The 18921-nt window shown below is 36.7% G+C and overlaps 1 protein-coding gene across 3 annotated transcripts in view; it reads right to left on the bottom strand.

The window, feature by feature from the left end:
- Positions 1 to 18921, bottom strand: part of EREG (epiregulin) — a 19921-nt gene continuing 1000 nt past the window's right edge. The window contains exons 2-5 of one of the 3 annotated variants that reach the window (XM_065914516.1): positions 7779 to 7847; positions 5816 to 5939; positions 4804 to 4953; positions 1 to 2710 (exon numbers count right to left, since the gene is read on the bottom strand). In XM_065914516.1, the coding sequence (XP_065770588.1) occupies positions 2629 to 2710; positions 4804 to 4953; positions 5816 to 5939; positions 7779 to 7847 (425 nt within the window). In that variant the 3' untranslated portion in view covers positions 1 to 2628. Of the gene's footprint in view, positions 2711 to 4803; positions 4954 to 5815; positions 5940 to 7778; positions 7866 to 18921 lie in introns of all 3 variants that reach the window. The other 2 variants (XM_065914517.1, XM_065914515.1) reach the window with 2 other exon arrangements.

The following is an 18921-nucleotide window of genomic DNA, read 5'->3' on the forward strand; positions in this document are numbered from 1 at the left end:
TGTTTCATGCATTTTTATTTTTCAATTTTGTTTTTTCCAGTTTCCAACAAACAATAAATAAAAATTAATAATATTGTGAAGTATCTATAGTCTCCTTCAATATCTTAAGGTACACAATTATCAAAGCTGATACTGAACACAAACAAATTGATACAATTCAGTACTCTGATATAATTCATTGTCAAATAAGTTACTTTAAACTGCATGTGATACAACTTTATGTTCTATAGCATCTTTAATATAAACTGTATACCAAAATGGCTCTTCAAACTTAAAAAGTGCAATTACAGAGTGCAAAAAGAGCAGAGAGAAATTCACTTTCTTACATTTAACCTCATCCAACTTGAATAACAGGCATGTTTTAGATAAAATTATTCTTCAGTCAAAACATTAAATTTTACTCAAGCAACACTGTTTATATAAAAGCTGTGACTCCCTGTTTTCCCATATGAATAAGAGTAGAAAGAAATCAGAAAGTATTGGGCAGCAAGTTAAACACATTTTTTCCCAAAAGTCTACATGCTGACTGCTGCAGCAAAAATGGCAAAATGGATCAGACATGAGTTTTTAAAAACTGCATTACTGAATTCAATTACTGAAATTAGAAGCTAGTATCATGTATTTGGTACATACAAATTGATCTGACACCTCAGAGCAGTTGAATTTAACTAATCCTCTTCTCAGGTCTCAGAAATAAAAATCTGTCCTCCCAATGCACCATCTGTCTCCTTGCTTTGACTTTGGCAGAGAGATAAGAACAGAGAATGTCCAAAAGAACAGTGGCATTTGATTGTATTTTAAATACTTAATATATTATACAAATCTTGATTGTGAGGTTACAAATTCAATCTTAGAACCTCTTTGGTTATAGAGTATGTCTACTGGGTTACTGTGTGGTCTTGGTGGGAAGCCACAATCTAGGTATTTATGCATTGGTTTGCATTTAGTCTCAATACAATAGATAAAGATAGATCTTTCTAGAAATATATATATAGTGAGAAATTTGTAAAATAAGGAAGATAGACTAAATATGAGCCAAATTTTTTTCATTGTAAGAAACATGAGCTAATAGCAATGGCTTTTTAATGTTTGCTCAGCATTATCTTCATTAAGACATTTTTAAAATTAATTTTCACCCATAAAAGCGATCTGTGTCCTATCTTTTTTATTATTTAATATCAAATTACAAATAAAAATATACTTTTACAGGGGCTAAAGATTTAACATCCCAAACCACTTACAATTAATTATGTAATATGAATTGAAATACTCAGGATAAACCAATACAAAACCCTTTTGTAACAAAATAAATGGATTTCATATGCCTTCTTGTTTCGTCAATAAAATTTTTTGAAGCAATCAATAGCACTCAAAATAAGCAGACCTCCCTTACATACAGTAGATGTCACTAAGGATGTGTAGGATTTAAAACATATTTGCACATTTGACTTCATCTATATTACTGGGAAACAGAAATATGCTTTTAGATCTCTTTAGACCGTATATAGAATAACTGTCTTATATTATACTTTAACACTTAGTCCATCAAATTTTGGACTCTGATTTAATTGTAGAATTCTTTAGCAAAGTTCATATAGAAATAAATACTCTTTAAAAAAGAAGCACATATTTTGGCTTCATGTGTGGATTTTTTTTATTAGTTCACGAGCAACAGTTACCTAGCATAAATGTTGTACTGAAAAAAAAAAAAAAAACATTGTGAAGCTATACATAAAATTACATAAAAGATGGTAAAAGTTTTCTCAACTCATTTTCTTAGGGAAAATCTATTAGATCAGCAGTCCCCAATCTTTCTGGCTCCAGGGACTGGTTTTGTGGAGGACAATTTTTCCATGCACCAGGGAGAAGTGAGTGATGGGGAGAGGCTGTAAATACAGACGAAGCTTTGCTTGCTTGCCTGCCACTCACCTCCCGATGTGTGGCCCATCTCTAACCAGCTGTGGACTGGGAGCAGTCTGGGGCCGGGAGTTGGGGACCCCTGTATTAGACGGATGACTCTTCTCCATAGGAGTTGTGAATGGACATAGAGAACTGTGCACATTCCTTCCAGGCAGTAAACAGCGAGGATGTGTGAGCGGAGGGAGCAGAGGGTGTAGTGTTTAGCCCAAGATCTATATTTGCTTCTCCCCAATTCCCATAGAATTACTGTTTCAATACATGGCACAGTGATGCCAGCTCAAACACCAAACTCTGATACAGTCAAACCAATTATTATTGATTCGAGGAGTAGAAAAATATATTAAATTGGTTTGACCATATTCTAGGCTTATAGAAATCTGTCACGTGTTGACACTTTCTAAACAATGAACTGGGCATTGCTCACTCCTATGCACTGTACACCAGGCAAAAAGTTTTCAGTAAAGCATTTAGCCCAGAAAAGGATTTCTTACAAAAATATCCACTTTCCTTTTATATTAAATATTTTGTGTACATTATACATTAGCAGTCTCTTAAAAATAAAACAAAAATAAAAACTTTTCTTAGTATATTAAAAAATACATCATTGTTGACTTAACATATGACCCCACATAAATATTATTAATAAAATAGGAATATTAACATAGCCAGCCATGCAGTGCATCCTGCCCATAAGCTTAACGGCACCATTCAGACTTGCGGCAATGCCGGATCCCCTGACGTCACTCTTTCATATTCCTTCTTTGGTTCTTTACTTTTTCGATTTCTGTACCTAGAAACATTCAGAAATGAAATCATTAGCACTGTAGTTAACAGTAATAAGAACAAAGTATGCTAACAAAAGAAACAAATATTTGGACTCTAAAGGTATTTCAGCATGGTGCTTCCAAAATGACACAGGTAACCAGGTTTAGGTTGAAGGTGAGAAAAAGGGAGGGAGCAAGGAGTAGTTTCCCTCAACAAATAATTTGGGGAGGAAATGGTGAAATGCAGTTAAAGAACTTCTCAGAGGCTCTCAGATGGTCATGAAAATTGTAAAATTCCAGGAGAGCATGTGACCACATTTAATCCTGGACTGTTAGCATTTTTTTCTTTTTCTCTGTCTTCCCTTTCCTTTTCCTTCCTTCTTTCCTTATTACAAATAAGAAAAAAGGTACAAATACTTTGAATATTGCTATTATATTCTACCTATCACAGTGATGTAATGTTATCACCAATAAAAATAAAAATAACTAATATGTATCAGGCAACCACTACGTGACTGACAATGTTTCAAGTGCTATATATTCATTATTTATTTTATCTTTACACTTAGCATTATCATCCTCATTTTACAGATGAAAAAAGTAAAATACAAATGGATTGCATAACCTGGCAAGTTCTCCTAGCTAGGATTCATAAATCTAGTGGTTCAGAATCTTCATTCACTCATTCATTAAAGCTATCTACCTAATATTTTGAGTTCGTTTTCTACCCATTTTGAAGATGAATCATGTAGACTTAAAGAAACTGCATAATGTTTTTACTTAGTTGAAAAACACAATTAGGAAAACCTTTGTTTAGCCTTGATCTGGCTACTTGTCAACTAGACAAGCCAGGGCATGTCAATTCACCTCTCTGGGTCTCACTCTCTCATCTTTCTAAAAGGAAGGATTGTAGTTAAAGACCTTTCAGGTGTGTTTCATTTGTAATAATATTCAGTTATGTGATCGTAACTAATTAAAAAGTATTATAATTTGATGAATACTTAGAAGTAAACAAAGACCAAATAAATTTAATCTTGTAAAAGTAACATTTTTGGAGCTTCAAAAGTAGAAGTGCATTATTTTCAGCAAAAATAAAGTAAAATTCACTCAAATGTACACTGAAAAATTTGTAGCCCTTCCAAAATAAGAAGGATTTCATGGAGACATGTAAAAGGCAGCTACTATTCAGTAGGGCTTTCTGGGTGGCATGGTGGTAAAGAGCCAGCCTGCCAATGCAGGAGATGCAAGAGACTCAGTTTTGATTCCTGGATCAGGATGTTCCCTTGCAGTGGGAAATGACAACCCACTCCAGTATTCTTGCGTGGAAAAGTCCATGGACAGAGGAGCCTGGCAAGCTACAGTCTATGGGGTCGCAAACAGTTGGATATGACTGAGCACACACACTATTTAAGTCATACTATTCCTGATCCTAACCTTAAAAAACAATCTGATATACTGTCAAAAGTTTCAATGCCCATTCAGTTATCAGTATGTATCAGTACAGCACAGTACACGAATATAGAGTGTTGAAGATGGAATTTTAAGGGATTGGCACGAACCAATTTTTATTTTATTTATTATTTTTTTTCATTTATTTTTATTAGTTGACGAACCAATTTTTAAAAGTAAGCTCTTAACAATTATCCGGACACTCGTTTTTACTAGTCTGCCTTAAATTTTAAGATCCTAAGCCTCTAGGTTTATTAATTTATAAAATATATTTTATGAAATATAAACTTTGATCTAATAAATTAAATACAAGTGGCTAAATTTAACACTGGCATGATTCTTTATGATTTTCTTTTGCATGTGTTATACTCAATACTGATAGTACTCCTGTCATTAATGTAGAATAAGGATTTCTATTTGTATTTTATAAAGGAAGGAACTGATACTCTTAGTTTAAGTTGTATAAGGTCACAGAGGTAATAAATAACAGAGCCCAAAATAGAGTCAAGTCCAGATGCTCTGCTGCTGAAATTTCCTTAAAAATATCTTTAGTGCAGAGTCTGTCTTTTCCCACTAAATAATACTTTGCCATGTTTTTACCCAGTTTGTGTGTCTTGTATAAAGGTAATTTACAAAAGCAGAGTGTTAAAAAACAAAAACACTGGCTTACCATCTGCAGAAGTAGTATATGGAACCAGCAACTATGACAAGGAACAAGATAACAAGAATCACGGTCAAAGCCACATATTCTTTGCTCAGAGGTTTTTGGACGGTTAAAAAGAAATGCTCACACCGGACACCAGTGTAACCTACTTCACACCTAAAGGACAATGGAAGAGAAAGATCAATTATTTTAAAAAGAAATCTTGGTTCTGAATTAGTTTCACAAGAGGTCATCTCACACTATAATGCAGATATCAACAAGGTCTGCCAAAAGTTGTAAAAATGACTTCAAAGACTGACCTGAAAGCTGGCCCAACCTTGATAAAAGAGCCCCATGAAGCTCTCAAATCGTAACTGTTGTATTAAAATGATAGTCTGATTCAGCTGCCAAAGTGGCTGACAATGGTGTTTTGTAAGTTGTGTGGTTTTGCGGTGCTTTGTGTCTAAATCAGTGGAGTCAATGCTTGTAACAATAGCTGACATATAAGTCCAGTGAAAAGATTAAAAGGTGACCTGCTATTGTGATAAGTGTGAGAGGAAGATATCTGAGGCCCTCCCCATTCGACACCTCTGAAGTATCTGTATAATCTGATCACTACCATTTCTTCTGCTATTTGTTCCCCAACTTAAAAGAAGGTGGCACTAGTAGTGAAGAACCTGTCTGCCAATGCAGGAGGCATAAGAGAGCCAGGTTGGATCCCTGGGTCAGGAAGATCCCCTGGAGAAGGGAATGGCTACCCACTCCGGTATTCTTGCCTGGAGAATCCCATGGACAGAGGAGCCTGGGAGGGCAGAGGGCTACAGTCCATAGGGCTGCAAAGAGTCAGACACAACTGAAGTGACACACAGCACAACTTAAAAGAAAAACTCAGTATTAAGTTTCTAATAGTAAATATAAATTGCATGCTAATAGCACTAAAAACTGCAGGCCATGGAAATAATAGAGTAATTAGTAAGAAGATAAAAAAGAGAGACAATGTGGGTTTTTAAAAACTTGTTTTTTGTGTTTGGCACATTACCTGCAGTAATTTTCACTCATGTCTACCAGGTAGATGCACTGTCCGTGCAAACAGTAGCCATTCATCTCAGCGCTACACTTTGTTATTGACACTTGAGCCACACGTGGATTATCTTCAGTTTGAACTGTGAAAGAAATGGAAAGTGGAATGTGTTCTGTTATTTTCTCTGAAATAGTAATCAGCCTTTCATAATAGTAACCAGTCTTAGGCATTTGTGGACAAAAAGTCACTTTAGTTATCATACTCTCTAGACCAATAAGCAAAACACTGGATTTCCAAAGGAAAATGTCCAGAGGACTAAACAAAACAAAATAAAAACTGGCAATAAAATTCTCAAAAGACAACGTTTAAGGATAGAAAAGGTAAGTTGAAGGCACACACGAAAACTCACAATACTTTACGGCTATTCACTTATCCAAATAAGGTGGCCTAATTTTTTCAAATAATTCTGACATTTGCAAGCTGAATCCATTAATTAAGACAGCTTAAATCTATAGTGGGACATTAAGCCAACAAGGCTTGTTTTGGGGTGCAGTCTCTGGTAGCTCAGTCAGTAAAGGATCCGCCTGCAATGCAGGAGACTAGGGTTTGATCCCCTGGGTCAGGAAGATCCCCTAGAGAAGGAAATGGCAACCCACTCCAAGGAAATGGCAACCCACTCCAGTATTCTTGCCTGGAAAATCCCATGGAAGAATCTGACAGGCTACGGTCCATTGGGTCAAAAGAATCAAACATGACTTATGACTAAACCACTACCCCAAACCCAAAATCAATCAGTCTTAATGATAAGACCTGAACATGAACTAAACAAACACTGACTTATAAATGCCTTGGTTACACAAATACAACCATGAAAATGGTAGCCTCTTTAGAATAGTGCTACAACCTACACATAAAATCTACTTTAGAATTTTTTATAAGGAACCTTTTTTTTTTTTTTTTTAACAATTTATTTACTTTTTTGGCCGTGTGGCATGTGGGATCTTAGTTCCCAAACCAGGCATTGATCCCATGTCGTCTGCAGTTGAAGCATAGAGTCTTAACCATTGGACCACCAGGGAATCCCTAAAATGTTTTAATTACTAAAATTTGAAGAATCTAAACGAAATAATCAAACAGGACATCTTGACTGTAATGCTCTTATTCAAATAGCCAAAAATAGGGAGCGAGGCAAACCAAACCTCTAGAATATAATGAGGAAGGACAAGAAAGGAGGTGTAATACTCTGGTTACTCAGGATAACTCTGAACTCAATAACTCAGACTGAGTATAAAGCAGATCTCTCCTGAACCACAGTCAGAGTGCTCTGGGGTCCAAAGATGAGGCTATGTACCACTGACCTGTATGCATGTATGCTAAGTCGCTTCAGTCGTGTCTGGCTCTTTGTGAGGCTATGGACCATAGCTCGTCAGGCTCCTCTGTCCATGGGATTTTCCAGACAAGAATACTGGAGGGGGTTGCCATGCCCTTCTCCAGGGGATCTTCCCTACCCAGGGATCAAATCCACATCTCCTGCATTGGCAGACTAGTTCTTTACCACTAGTGCCACCTAAGCATGGTATTTGGCATGTATTAAATACTCTATAGATATTTTCTAAATGAATGCTGTAACTCAAAATAAAGGACATCATCTGTTCCTTTTACAAAAAATAACAAAATACGTTATCTACTGTGTACAAAGCTCAAATTTTCCTATTTTGCCTGGGATCCAACCTCTCCCAATGGTGTCACAGCTCTGAAATGTTCAAAGGGAATCTGATTTTTACTTCACATTTAACTTCACATTTAACTAGATATCCAGTCCCTCTGCCTCCAGTTACTCCTTTATATAATTTTTCCAGATCATTGAGTTGTTAATAGAGCAGCTATTCCCCCCTCTATTTCCCACTATCTCATATTTATAGTCATATTTTTGTTAAGAACGTGTAATTATTTGATGCAACATTAAAAAAGCTGGGCTTACCTAATGCTGTGCAGTTATCTTCCGACTCTCCCGGGATACATGAAGGAATCACAGTTGTACTGAAGACTGCTTGAAGAAGATAGAAAACTATTTATGGAGAAAAATAAAATATATAACTAATGCTTCAAGAAGGAAATTCTGACTAGATTTCCACATAATTATAATATTTGCAGATTTCTTTGAATTATTTCAAGAATTTGGTCCATCTAAACCATGAAAGAAAATAATTCATGGAAACAGGCATATCACTGAAAACAAATGAACACCCAGCCCTGTGTCCCATGGTAAAAGCCTTGGCATTACATTCAGAGTTACAAAATTGACCTGCTCTAAACATTTCACAGTAACCTTTTCAAAGACCTGGTTTTAACATCTGATTTCTTAAGAAGCTTAGCAATTGGAAAATTTCCACAGTTTTACTTCATGATGTGTTCAGAGCAATGATCCAAAGTAGAACCTATCACAAAGAAGGCTTCAAATAAAACTCAGCTTCTATTTATGGTCACAATGAAATAGGACTCTCAACCGAAGATATATCAGTTGTTGATTTAAGTATCTAAGGTATTCTTTGTATTACACATGAAAATATTAATAGATTTTAATGAACAATGTGTAATCTAAGTAAAGTCACAACATATCTTATCCAATATGGGAAGGAATACACACACTACGTGAACCATACTGAGTCTTAGAATATGGTTTCTGTCAGCCAATGAGAGATTAACAAGGTGTTTCACTGTGTGTCTCCACTGAAAAGATAAATGTTGGGTAACTGGCACCAGGATGACTCAAGAAGTTTGTGAATTGCATGGAAAGAATAGGAAGAATCCTTTTAACTGCAGGAAAGTTTACTGAAGAGAGTTTTCTCTTCTTAGGAGTCATGTATTTGCTCTTTAACCACTCGTTCCAGGTTATATGAGTAACTGTTGCATAATAAACATTATTGGTGGTGGTGGTGGTGGTAGTTGGCAGCAGTCGACATTTCTTCACCATGTACTATGTGTGGGCATATAGATTTTTTATGGTCTGAGACACCAGGGCCCAAGAATACTGGAGTGGGTAGCCATTTTCTTCTCCAGGGGATCTTCCTGACCCAGGGATCGAACCTGGGTATCCCACATTGCAGTACGATTCTTTGCCATCTGAACCATCAGGGAAGCCCATCCTTACCTATTCTATCTCTTTAATCCACCCAGTGACTCTTTGAAGAAGATACTGCTGTTCTCCCCATTAGCCACATGAGAAAAGTGAGGCATAAAGAGTTTAAGTAACTTTCTTGTTAAGTAACTTTCTTTCAATGTTGTTCGTGGGCCACGTTACAGAATTTGGAAACAGGCAATAACACTGGAGTATAATGGACATTACAGGGAATGAACTTAGCTAAATGTAAATGAAGCAGAGTATTTAACGCCATAAAGAGGCAACAAAGTATGGTGGAAAGGCAATCCTGGGAGAAAATCTGAGCTATGCAATTTTGGACAAATTAATTAAATTCTCTGGATCTCAATTTTCCCAAATTTATAGTTTGGGGGAGAATTAAATGAAATGGGACTCATGAATATTCCATGCCATTCAATAGCTAGCTTGTTTTTACCAGTAGTATATGTGGATAGTGCCCTCTGCTGGTCTATAAGAAGGTTATAAATCTCTCTGTACTTTGCTATTTTAAAGGATAATTATTCCATATAATAAAGAATTTTATTTTTTCCCAATCAGAGGAAGTGTGTACATGTTAAGCAAATTGAGTATGATTTGGGTAAAGCATAAGCATCAGAGTTTGTAATTTCTTAATGTTTCAAACTTGACACTGATAATAATCCTGTGAAGTAGTTATATTAACCTCAATAACTGCAGTGTAGATAAATTAAATGTCTTATCCAAGACCAATTATCTAGAGATTATAGAAGATAAGGGTTAGGAGTACGTCTTATGACATCAAGTCTCATAACCTTTCAGTGACTTGAAAATATCTTTTGGAAAGTTTAGAATTATCACCTCCCTTCTCCATATTTCTCCTACAATATAAATGATACTTTGATTGTCTTTACAGGGGGGAAAAAAAAATCTTCCTTAAATGACAAAAAAAAAATGGCTAAAATTTGGATTCCACTGTCAGTTGAACAGAGATGGAAAAGGATAACTTTGTCCACACATTTTTCTAGGGGTGAATTAGTGAGAGTTTTATCCAAGTCAATATCGTTCTACTTCTCGATATAATTTTGCCATGAACTTTCACTCATAAAGAATTACCTCCTTTGACTTACACAATCTGCTCAACACAAGCTGGAGTTTTAAATGTGTGTTTTTACATCCCTGACATTCCTATTCCTCCACGGCTCTTCAATCGATGGGAGGAGATATTATCGATTCTCCTACTGCAAAAGGGCCAGCCAGGTCCACTGTGCAAATGCACATTTCTCTGCAAAGGATCGTTTCTTCATTCTTTGCAGAAACCAGACAGTAGCCTTTCCTGTTCAGAACTGCTTACAAATGCAACCTGCAACTATTATAATAGAATCCAGCTAATTGCTCTGAGGTGTTGCTTATTAGTTGTTCTTTTTTTTTTTTTCTCAAAGGTTTTTCATATTGCTAGCTTTTCCACTGTTGGAAACTTTGTTCCAGTTGGTCAAGCCACAAGTGAAATATTTGTCTTTGTGAATTAAAGAATGTTCAGGCCAGGGCGTGCCTCCACAAAACCTGGGCTGTCCTAACCTCTGACGCTCCCTTGGACATAGTCCATCTCTCAGGATGGTTTCTATGAGACTTGGTACATTAATCCCACATCCGGGTATTTTACAGATGGAACTGTAAATGATTTTAAATGTAGTTCTCAAATGACAGTGTTTAGATTACACTTTCATCATAGATATATGTAGCCAATGAACTACTAAGTGTTCAGTTCTTGTGTGTGCTCAGTCATGTCTGACTCTTGGCGACCCCATGGACTGTAGCCGGCCAGGCTCCTCTGTCCATGTTATTTTCCAGGTCAGAATACTGGAGTGGGTTGTAGTTTCCTTCTCCAGGGGATCTTTCCAATGACCCAGGGATAAGACATGCATCTTTTGTGTCTCCTGCACTAGCTCCCAGATTCTTTACCACTAGCACCACTTGGGAAGAATGACCAAAATTGGTTCCAAATGAACTACCAAAATTGGTTCTAAATCATGTGTTCATTCACACAGCTCTATTGCTTCAAAATTGATTTTCAAACTTTCCTCAACTTCACATCTAGCCCAGAGCCTTGCGCAATGGAGTAAAGGAATAGTGGGGAGAGATCAAAAGATTGAAAAAGTTCACCCATGGAGAATTTTAACATCTAGCATTAATATTCAATTATAATTCACTACTCATTAAAGTCATGCAGGGATACATGCTGAAGTCCTGTCTATATATTTCCTTAATCTTTCAGTTTTTCATGACTTTAGTGTTAATTGAACATAATGATTTTTCTCTAGGTCAATTACAAATCTTATATTTGAGTTTTTGATCTTGACCATGGGTCCCTGCTGAGAAAATATAACCCTATGATATTATTTGGATACAGAGTTTGGATAATGTCAGCATGTCAGCAAACAGATTGGTGGCCAGCCCTACACTGGTAACTAAGACACAGCGGAATTCCATGCTAAATAGTAATTTGTAAACTCAAAATTAGCCATTGGAACTTCTATGTCAATAATGTTATGGAAACAAAACTGTCTTAGGAGCCCATTATTTCTGTCCAATTTCCAAATGGGTTTCAGGAATTTAAAGCTCGCCTATTCATCTAACTTCACCTTTCAGAGATTTGTTTCAGTGAAATCTCAAATGTGCCAGCAGGAAGTGGCACCGGTGACTCACAGGATACAAATCAGCTCTACTCTGACTCAGGGCCGAGCCTACACCTTACACAATACTGGGGCAGCGCGTGGGAGAGGTTGAGTGCCATCACCCCAGTGGGGACGGGGGGCACTAAATGTCCTGGGCCCTGGGGCATTAAGTGAAAAGTGCGTGCCTGACCTTCAGAAGGAATGCTAAAGGTAGAAAACGTCCTTTTTATTGCATACGGGTTTCTTTTGTCCTTGCTTCCTTCTGGCCACACCGAGGGGCCATCTAGATGGAGACTGAGATTTGGTGATTGGTTAACCAAGCCTATTCTGCAATCATCAACTGCAATTCTCAGAGATAAAATGACTCTCCTGAATAACAATCAAGTCAAATAAAAATGACCCCAAATAAAATGAGATGGGTTACAGAATAAAAGGAATGCACCTTATTTCCCTAATTTAACCTTTGAGGATATTTAGACCAGAACAGCAAACTCATAATGAATCACAGTAATTGCCCAGCCCAAACAGGCAGTAAAATCCTCTTTGTTCACACTTCTGTTTGGTCACATGCCTACCTACTCACAAGACTGTTAGTTTTCTACCTTATTCCCTGGCAGTCTGTAATTTTAGGATTTGTCTTTAACATACTAGGCTTGTTAGGTCTTGTATACTTTCAGGAGTGAATATGCCTTCATCATTTCCAGACGTCTTTTTGTCTTAAATTCCACTATTAGATAAAGTTAAAATAACTGTAAGCCCTGTTATCACATCAGGCACTGAAAAGAACGACTGAAAGTACTTTCTAGTAACAGCCTATTTCTCAGAGAATAGCATATATAATAGTACATACATATCATAATGTATATCTGTATAGCATAAACCTTGCTTCCTACCAGCAATCATTTTCTTTCTACAGCTTTTAATGTTAACTTTACCACTAAGTATCATTGAAAAATACATGTAAAAGCCAACAGTAACTATTTAGATAAAAACAGGATAACAGAATGAAACCAGAGGCTGATATACTGACAGGTTACAAATAAGTCTTTAATTTTGAATTTCAAAATACAGCCATAAGATCTTCCTTGTCAAGTGTCAAGAGAAGATGTAATAAATAGGCCATAGTTTTCAGTTCAGAGGCATTAAATAACTCTTCAGTTCTGGCAATAATTTCTAAATCATACTTCAAATTGCTCAAATATTTTAGTTATCATACAATACTATACTTAAAACTATTCAAATCAAGAGTCGTGTGTCAAAATATGAAAGTAGAGCTTATTTTATCATAAAAATGGACTTAACGCTATCTTATTCATAATGGAAATGTTCTCATAATATAGGAGAAAGCATATCAACTATTGTATAAAGGATACAATTTGTACTAGTCTGGATGTTTACAAATTTTGTGACTGAGGGCTCTAAATATGGAATGTGCAACCTTTAAAACCAAAGATTCATCTCTAGGGTACTATTTCAAATTATCTATTGAAAATGTATTTTTTTTCTTCAAGATAATATTTCACGGAGGATCCTTTTAGCACCTTTTCTATCTTTACCCCCTTCCATCTTGCTTCTTACATGTATCCCCATTGATTCAATTCAGAAATTAAATTACTATTACATTATTGTCTCAAAAGACAAATCTTCTAAAGGAGAAACAGTTTGGATAAGTGGGTGCCGTTTGCCTTTTCTTCCTTCCTTACAGTCATGTTGTGGCCTGCAACTTTGAAAACTTAACATTTTTAGAAGCATACTAACTATTGTTATTGTTCATTCTTTACAGAAGCCCACTGCCAAAACTGAATTTGCAAAAGGATAGTGTTTTCATCAGTAAGCATCAAAAAAAAAAAAAAAAAAAGAAAGAAAGAAAGAAAAGAGGAGAAAACAAGTTCATAAAAGATAATTTTTAAAGCCTTAAGGCTAATTACATTTCATTCCAAGAATCTGTGTGATGTACCTAGCAAAATGGGAGCTGCCAAGAAATTTTATTTTGTGAAAATATATTTTTTGGTTAGCACTGGAGAAGTCAACTTTTGTGCGAAGCCCATGTGCATCCTTAGCATAACAGAAGGGTGGGAAGGGCTTAATTACACTTGATAAACTAGAGGGAAGGAAAGCAACTTAACTTACACTACCTTTTTAGTAATTACCTGTTTCTAATAATATTTGTTCAACAAATACCTACCAAGAGTCTTCTATATGCATGATACTGAACAAGATGCTGAAACGTAAACAGATGCAAGGGGCATAGTTTCTGTTCTAACTAGAGGCTAGACCCCAGGTGGTGGTGAGGGAAGGAGGAACTTCATAGAAGATACCACGTTTCTGACCAGAAAATATCAAGGAAGGTGGTGCCATTAAAACAGTAGATAACATAGGCAGGACAGCAGGTTTGTGGCAGTGTTTGGAGCTAGTAGACATGAGGGAAGACATAATGAATGAAGAAATCTGGGTTTGTAGTTCATATATCATCTATTTATATTTATGAGGCACCTGGGAAAAAAGATCTTGAGTAAAAGAGTAGGAATGGAGTTGACAGGATCTATTTGAAAGTCTTATGAGGAAATATTACCTTTAAAAGATAGGAGTCATTCAAATGTTCCAAGGGATAAAGTATGGAATGGAAAATCATAGAATTTGGGAAATAGGTGACAAGGAGTAGATGGAAATGACCAAGGTAATTGGAGGGAAAAGGAAGTTCAGTCTTGCGGGAGTCAAGAGAACAGAATTATGAAAGGAGGCATGCAGTGGTTAGCAATGCAACGATTGGAGAAAGAATGAATGAGTCCATCATAAACAAGATTCAGCATTATTCAGGGAAAATGGTGTTAAAATGGGCAATAAAAATGGCTAAGTCAATTTTTTTAACATTAGAATTGCTTTTATATTTGCAACGAGCTTACCATTAACATGAATTTTATTTGTCTTAGTAACTCAAGCATTGATTATTCGAACTGCAGCTTACAAGAGGCAATGTCTCCTAGCAATGGAAAACATTAGATGGTGCTTCTCACCCTGGAGTAATTTTGCCAACCAGAGACATTTAGCAACGTCGGAAATATTCTGGGTTGTTAAAACCAGAGCTGCCGCTGACATCTAGTGGCTAGAGACCAGGATTGCTGCTAAATGCCCTGCAATGCATAGAACAGTCCACAACAAAAAACTACCCAGTCCATAGTGTAAACAGACCCATGGCTGGAAATCCCTCCCGGCACATCCGTGAGGTATGGAGCTAGTTCTAGCTCAGATACTGTTTATCTCTCTGCAGCTAGGTTTCCTTAACTCTGAAAATATCACCGGGGAGCAGGGTGGAGTAGGAGAGAGAGAATTCAGATTAGATTAAGGTTACTCTCATTTCTAAAGTAATACTTTTTCTTGCTGATTATCCATCATTCAGTCATATCATTGCCCAATCTCCCTCCATCTCTCTCTCTCACACACACACATACACATACACACACACCCATCCACACACATAAAGTGTGATACACTTAAATTTTGTTAGGCATACTGTCACTGAATACAGACTATGTTGAGACAGAAATAGGGAAAACAGGGAAGAAAAAGTGTTCAACTTTATTATTAAACAGAAATGAATTTTCAAAAACTATTGTTCAGCCAAAATATTTGACTTTGCAAACACATTTTCAAAGAACTGAGTCTGAGTCAAAACGGAGTGCTAAGAACCCTAAATAGAGTACCATTCTCATCATCCCCCCAATGATATTCATTGACTGATTCACATAAGTCTGTTACAATGTGAATGAGAAAAGCTGAGCATCAGTAAGGAAAGACAGGCCAGATACACACTTACAGTGTGATGTGAAGGGTAGGACAGGAGGATTCAGAGAGAAGCAAAGGGGTGGCGGCGGCGGGCAGACGGCACATTTATTTTCCAATGGTGAAAGATGGAGGGAGGTATCAGAGAAGGCCTGATACTTTTCTTCAATCTTAAAGGATGAGTAGAACTTTTCACTAAGAGTGAAGTGAGTTGGGAGCATCTACAATAGATGGCACACCATAATGTAAAAAGGAGCTTACATGCCGTGTAACTCACTTCTTTTAACGTGTTTTATCATTTATAAACTGGGAAAAATAACACCTTTCCTGGCTAAAAGAGAGCTGCAAAGATCAAATGAGGCATTTTTCTTAAAAAATCACTTGGTACTACTGATAACAACGCTAACTTTAAAACTGCTTCTCATTATTTTTAATATTATGATATTTATAATATCCACATACAATAACCTAACAGCATAGTTATTACAATCTCCATTTTACAGATGAAAAAACTGAAGCTCAAGGAGGAATAAATTTTTCCAAAAGTATGAAATAAAAGAAGCAGAATGTTAAAACTATATTCTATATACTATGTCTCGATGCAAAACTGTAAAGTATGACACACATGTGTGTATATAAACATATACATATATGCACTTATACATACATATGAGAAAGAGAGGCTTTTCCCCTTATCCTGAGGATTTTCAAAAAGATTTGTATTTCACTCACTTTCATGCCTCAAGTTTAAAATTCAGGCTTTTTGACCTAAGTAATTGAGCTAACTTTTTTTCTGGACAATTATCAAGCTGTCTTGGGTATTATTAACAGTATCCTAGTTAATAAATGCTTTAACTTAGAAAGGCACTGAACCTTTATTTGCCCTGAAACCAGACATCCAGCCTTAACATAAACTGCATTGCCAGAGGACACTGAGTCTGTTGTATTACTTCATTTTCCAAAGGTTCCAGAATCGCCATACCAAGGCCAAGGCTGTCAGGGTGCTCCTCCCTGAGGAGTTGGCCTATTACAGCTTTGGGGAGTCTTCTCATTGTCTTCTGAAGGAATGTTTCCAACAGCAGTTACAGCCATGGGAATTTGCATGGGCCTATATTCAGAGTGGAGACTGACAGATGAGAAGACCACACCTAAATGCAAAGTCTCTTTAAAGAGGATTTCTCACAAGACATTTGCATCTCCTGGGTGATCATTCACCAGGACATGGGAGATTCCTGGGCAAAAATCAACAGAAGACATTCAAATTCAAGTTTTCCAAAGTGACTATGGGACCACTGCACTTTTTTAAAAAACCACATAAGTAGGTCTATTTTCTCACTGTTAATAAAGTATGCTGCAGATTCCACCTTGATCCCTTGTCAACACTACATTCAATCCCCAATATTGTGAATGATCCAGGGAATAAAAAGTATGTGGGTTTCCTTCTCCTTGACTGCTTTACTTAAATATACATCTAGGAAACTATAAAAATAGAAACAAAGGTCTCAGTCAACTGACGTCAATGATTGCTTCATATAAAGTCATTTCCTAGGTATTAAAAATGCTGAATATAGGTTAAGTAAAAATGTAACATATCTGAGCAGAGCTTAAAGGAATAATCTCATCTTTTCTGTGCCTGGTTTTTTAAGTGATACCATCAGGTACCGTTTTTGCACATATGCCAGTGCCCATAACAGGTCCTAAACACTGCAGCAACCCCCACACTACTCTAGGACTTCTCTATTAGAACCAGTTACTTTATTATGTTCCTGATAACTAACTCTGAGAACCTCCGGCTCTTTACACATTGACCCAGAATGACCTTGACATTTGCTGTCTTTAAGTCCTTGTAAGGTATCTGACATCACTGGGCCTCGGTTTCTTCATTTGTCAAACTGGGCTGATCATCTTGACCTCATATAGTTATTTTAAGGAGTAAAGGATACATGGAAAACACCCCTCACACAAAATGGTTAGTTCACAGGAGGCATCTGCCTCCCCAGAGCCTGAATTTGGGTCTCAGGGTTGAACCACACAGTCCAATTACCCAAGTTGCTTATATGGCAAGATGATGCGGAAGGCAGCTAGGGTGCCTGGGTCAAAATCCAGACCGGAGAGGCCTGTCATCGTGTTTCTGCCCACAATGTGTCATCTCAGGCTGTGCCAAGACCAGGCAGCTCATAAACTCTCAGGGTCAAAAGGAAAGCTCTAAGGCGAGCCATTGCCTCACCGAGATCTATGCTTCTCAGATTTCAAGAAAGCATGTTTATTCTGTCAACTCTCTATCATTGTGCAATGAAGTATGGATAAATTGTCTTAGATCTGTCATTCAGGAGCATGCTCAAAAGCCCATCTAGGTATCCTTGAGTATGTTTGATTTTTAGATCAAGAGACCCTAAACATTAATTGCAGACTCAATATAAAAATTTTTCCTTTTTATTCAGGAACAGTCAATATCAAATATTTATAAAATGTAAAAGTGACCAAATGATTGTGGGGTGTGTGTAGCAATTTAAATCTGCATGTGTTGGAGGCAGAAGATGGACATGAAAGTGTCTGGATTTTTTCCACAGACATAAATACATATAAATTCCACAAAAAAAGGCAATAATAAAATGTTTGCTGAAAACTCAAATGAATGTCTCTTTTTCTTGAAGGATAGATATTTGGGAAAAGTATTTCTAGGTAATCTTTAGTTTCCGGGGGAAATGGCAATTTCAGAAAGAACAGTTGGCCTTGTCTTTTTTCCGTGTGCTTTGGAATAAGACTATTGGACTTGCATACCTGAATAGAGTGTAGAGATATGATACAGAACTTCAAACAGGAACTTTCCTAGTGGCAGAGAAATACCTAAACAAACTGGGAAAACAGAAACTGACCGAGCTCATTTAGAAATGGGCTTGGCAGCTGATGAAATAGGTGAACTATAATTAAGTAATGCAATAAAGGAGTTAAGCATTTTTATGACAACAAAAACACACACAACACATAAGCTAAGTGGGTAGTAACCAGGATATTCATAGGATCTTGATGTCTCAAATTAGAATACTCAATGAGTGACCCAGAACAGACACATGCATTGTTCAAAGCAACCTTAGAGGTGGGGAAAAAAGTGTAAAGCTATTCTGACCTCTAGGTTGACATGTAACTCTAGGAAGACTTCATAACAAAGATAGCAAAGCCACATTATTTACTGAGAAACTCCTAGCAAGTTATTCTCAGAAGTTTTGGTAGAAACCACAGATCCTGTTCCCACCTATATTCTTGAACTTGGACAAGTAAGTTACAAGTATGCATAGTATGCATGTCATTAGGTCTCCTAACCCCTAAGATAAGGTGTGTCGAAATAATAATTTAACTGTCACATCCTGCACAGGTAGAGTTAGGGGAATTCGCCTCATTGCAATCCCAGAAATTACGCGAGATTGGCAACCTCTATTTCCTTAGGAAAATTTTCATAAGAGCTCTTCTTGAAGTTTAGGAATTATCAAGATTTTTTTTTCAAAACCTGTAAAGTTACTTAAGGAATTTTCCCCCGTCTATCCAAAACAAAAAAA

Source organism: Muntiacus reevesi, chromosome 22, assembly GCF_963930625.1.
Source record: "Muntiacus reevesi chromosome 22, mMunRee1.1, whole genome shotgun sequence".
Taxonomy (NCBI): domain Eukaryota; kingdom Metazoa; phylum Chordata; class Mammalia; order Artiodactyla; family Cervidae; genus Muntiacus; species Muntiacus reevesi.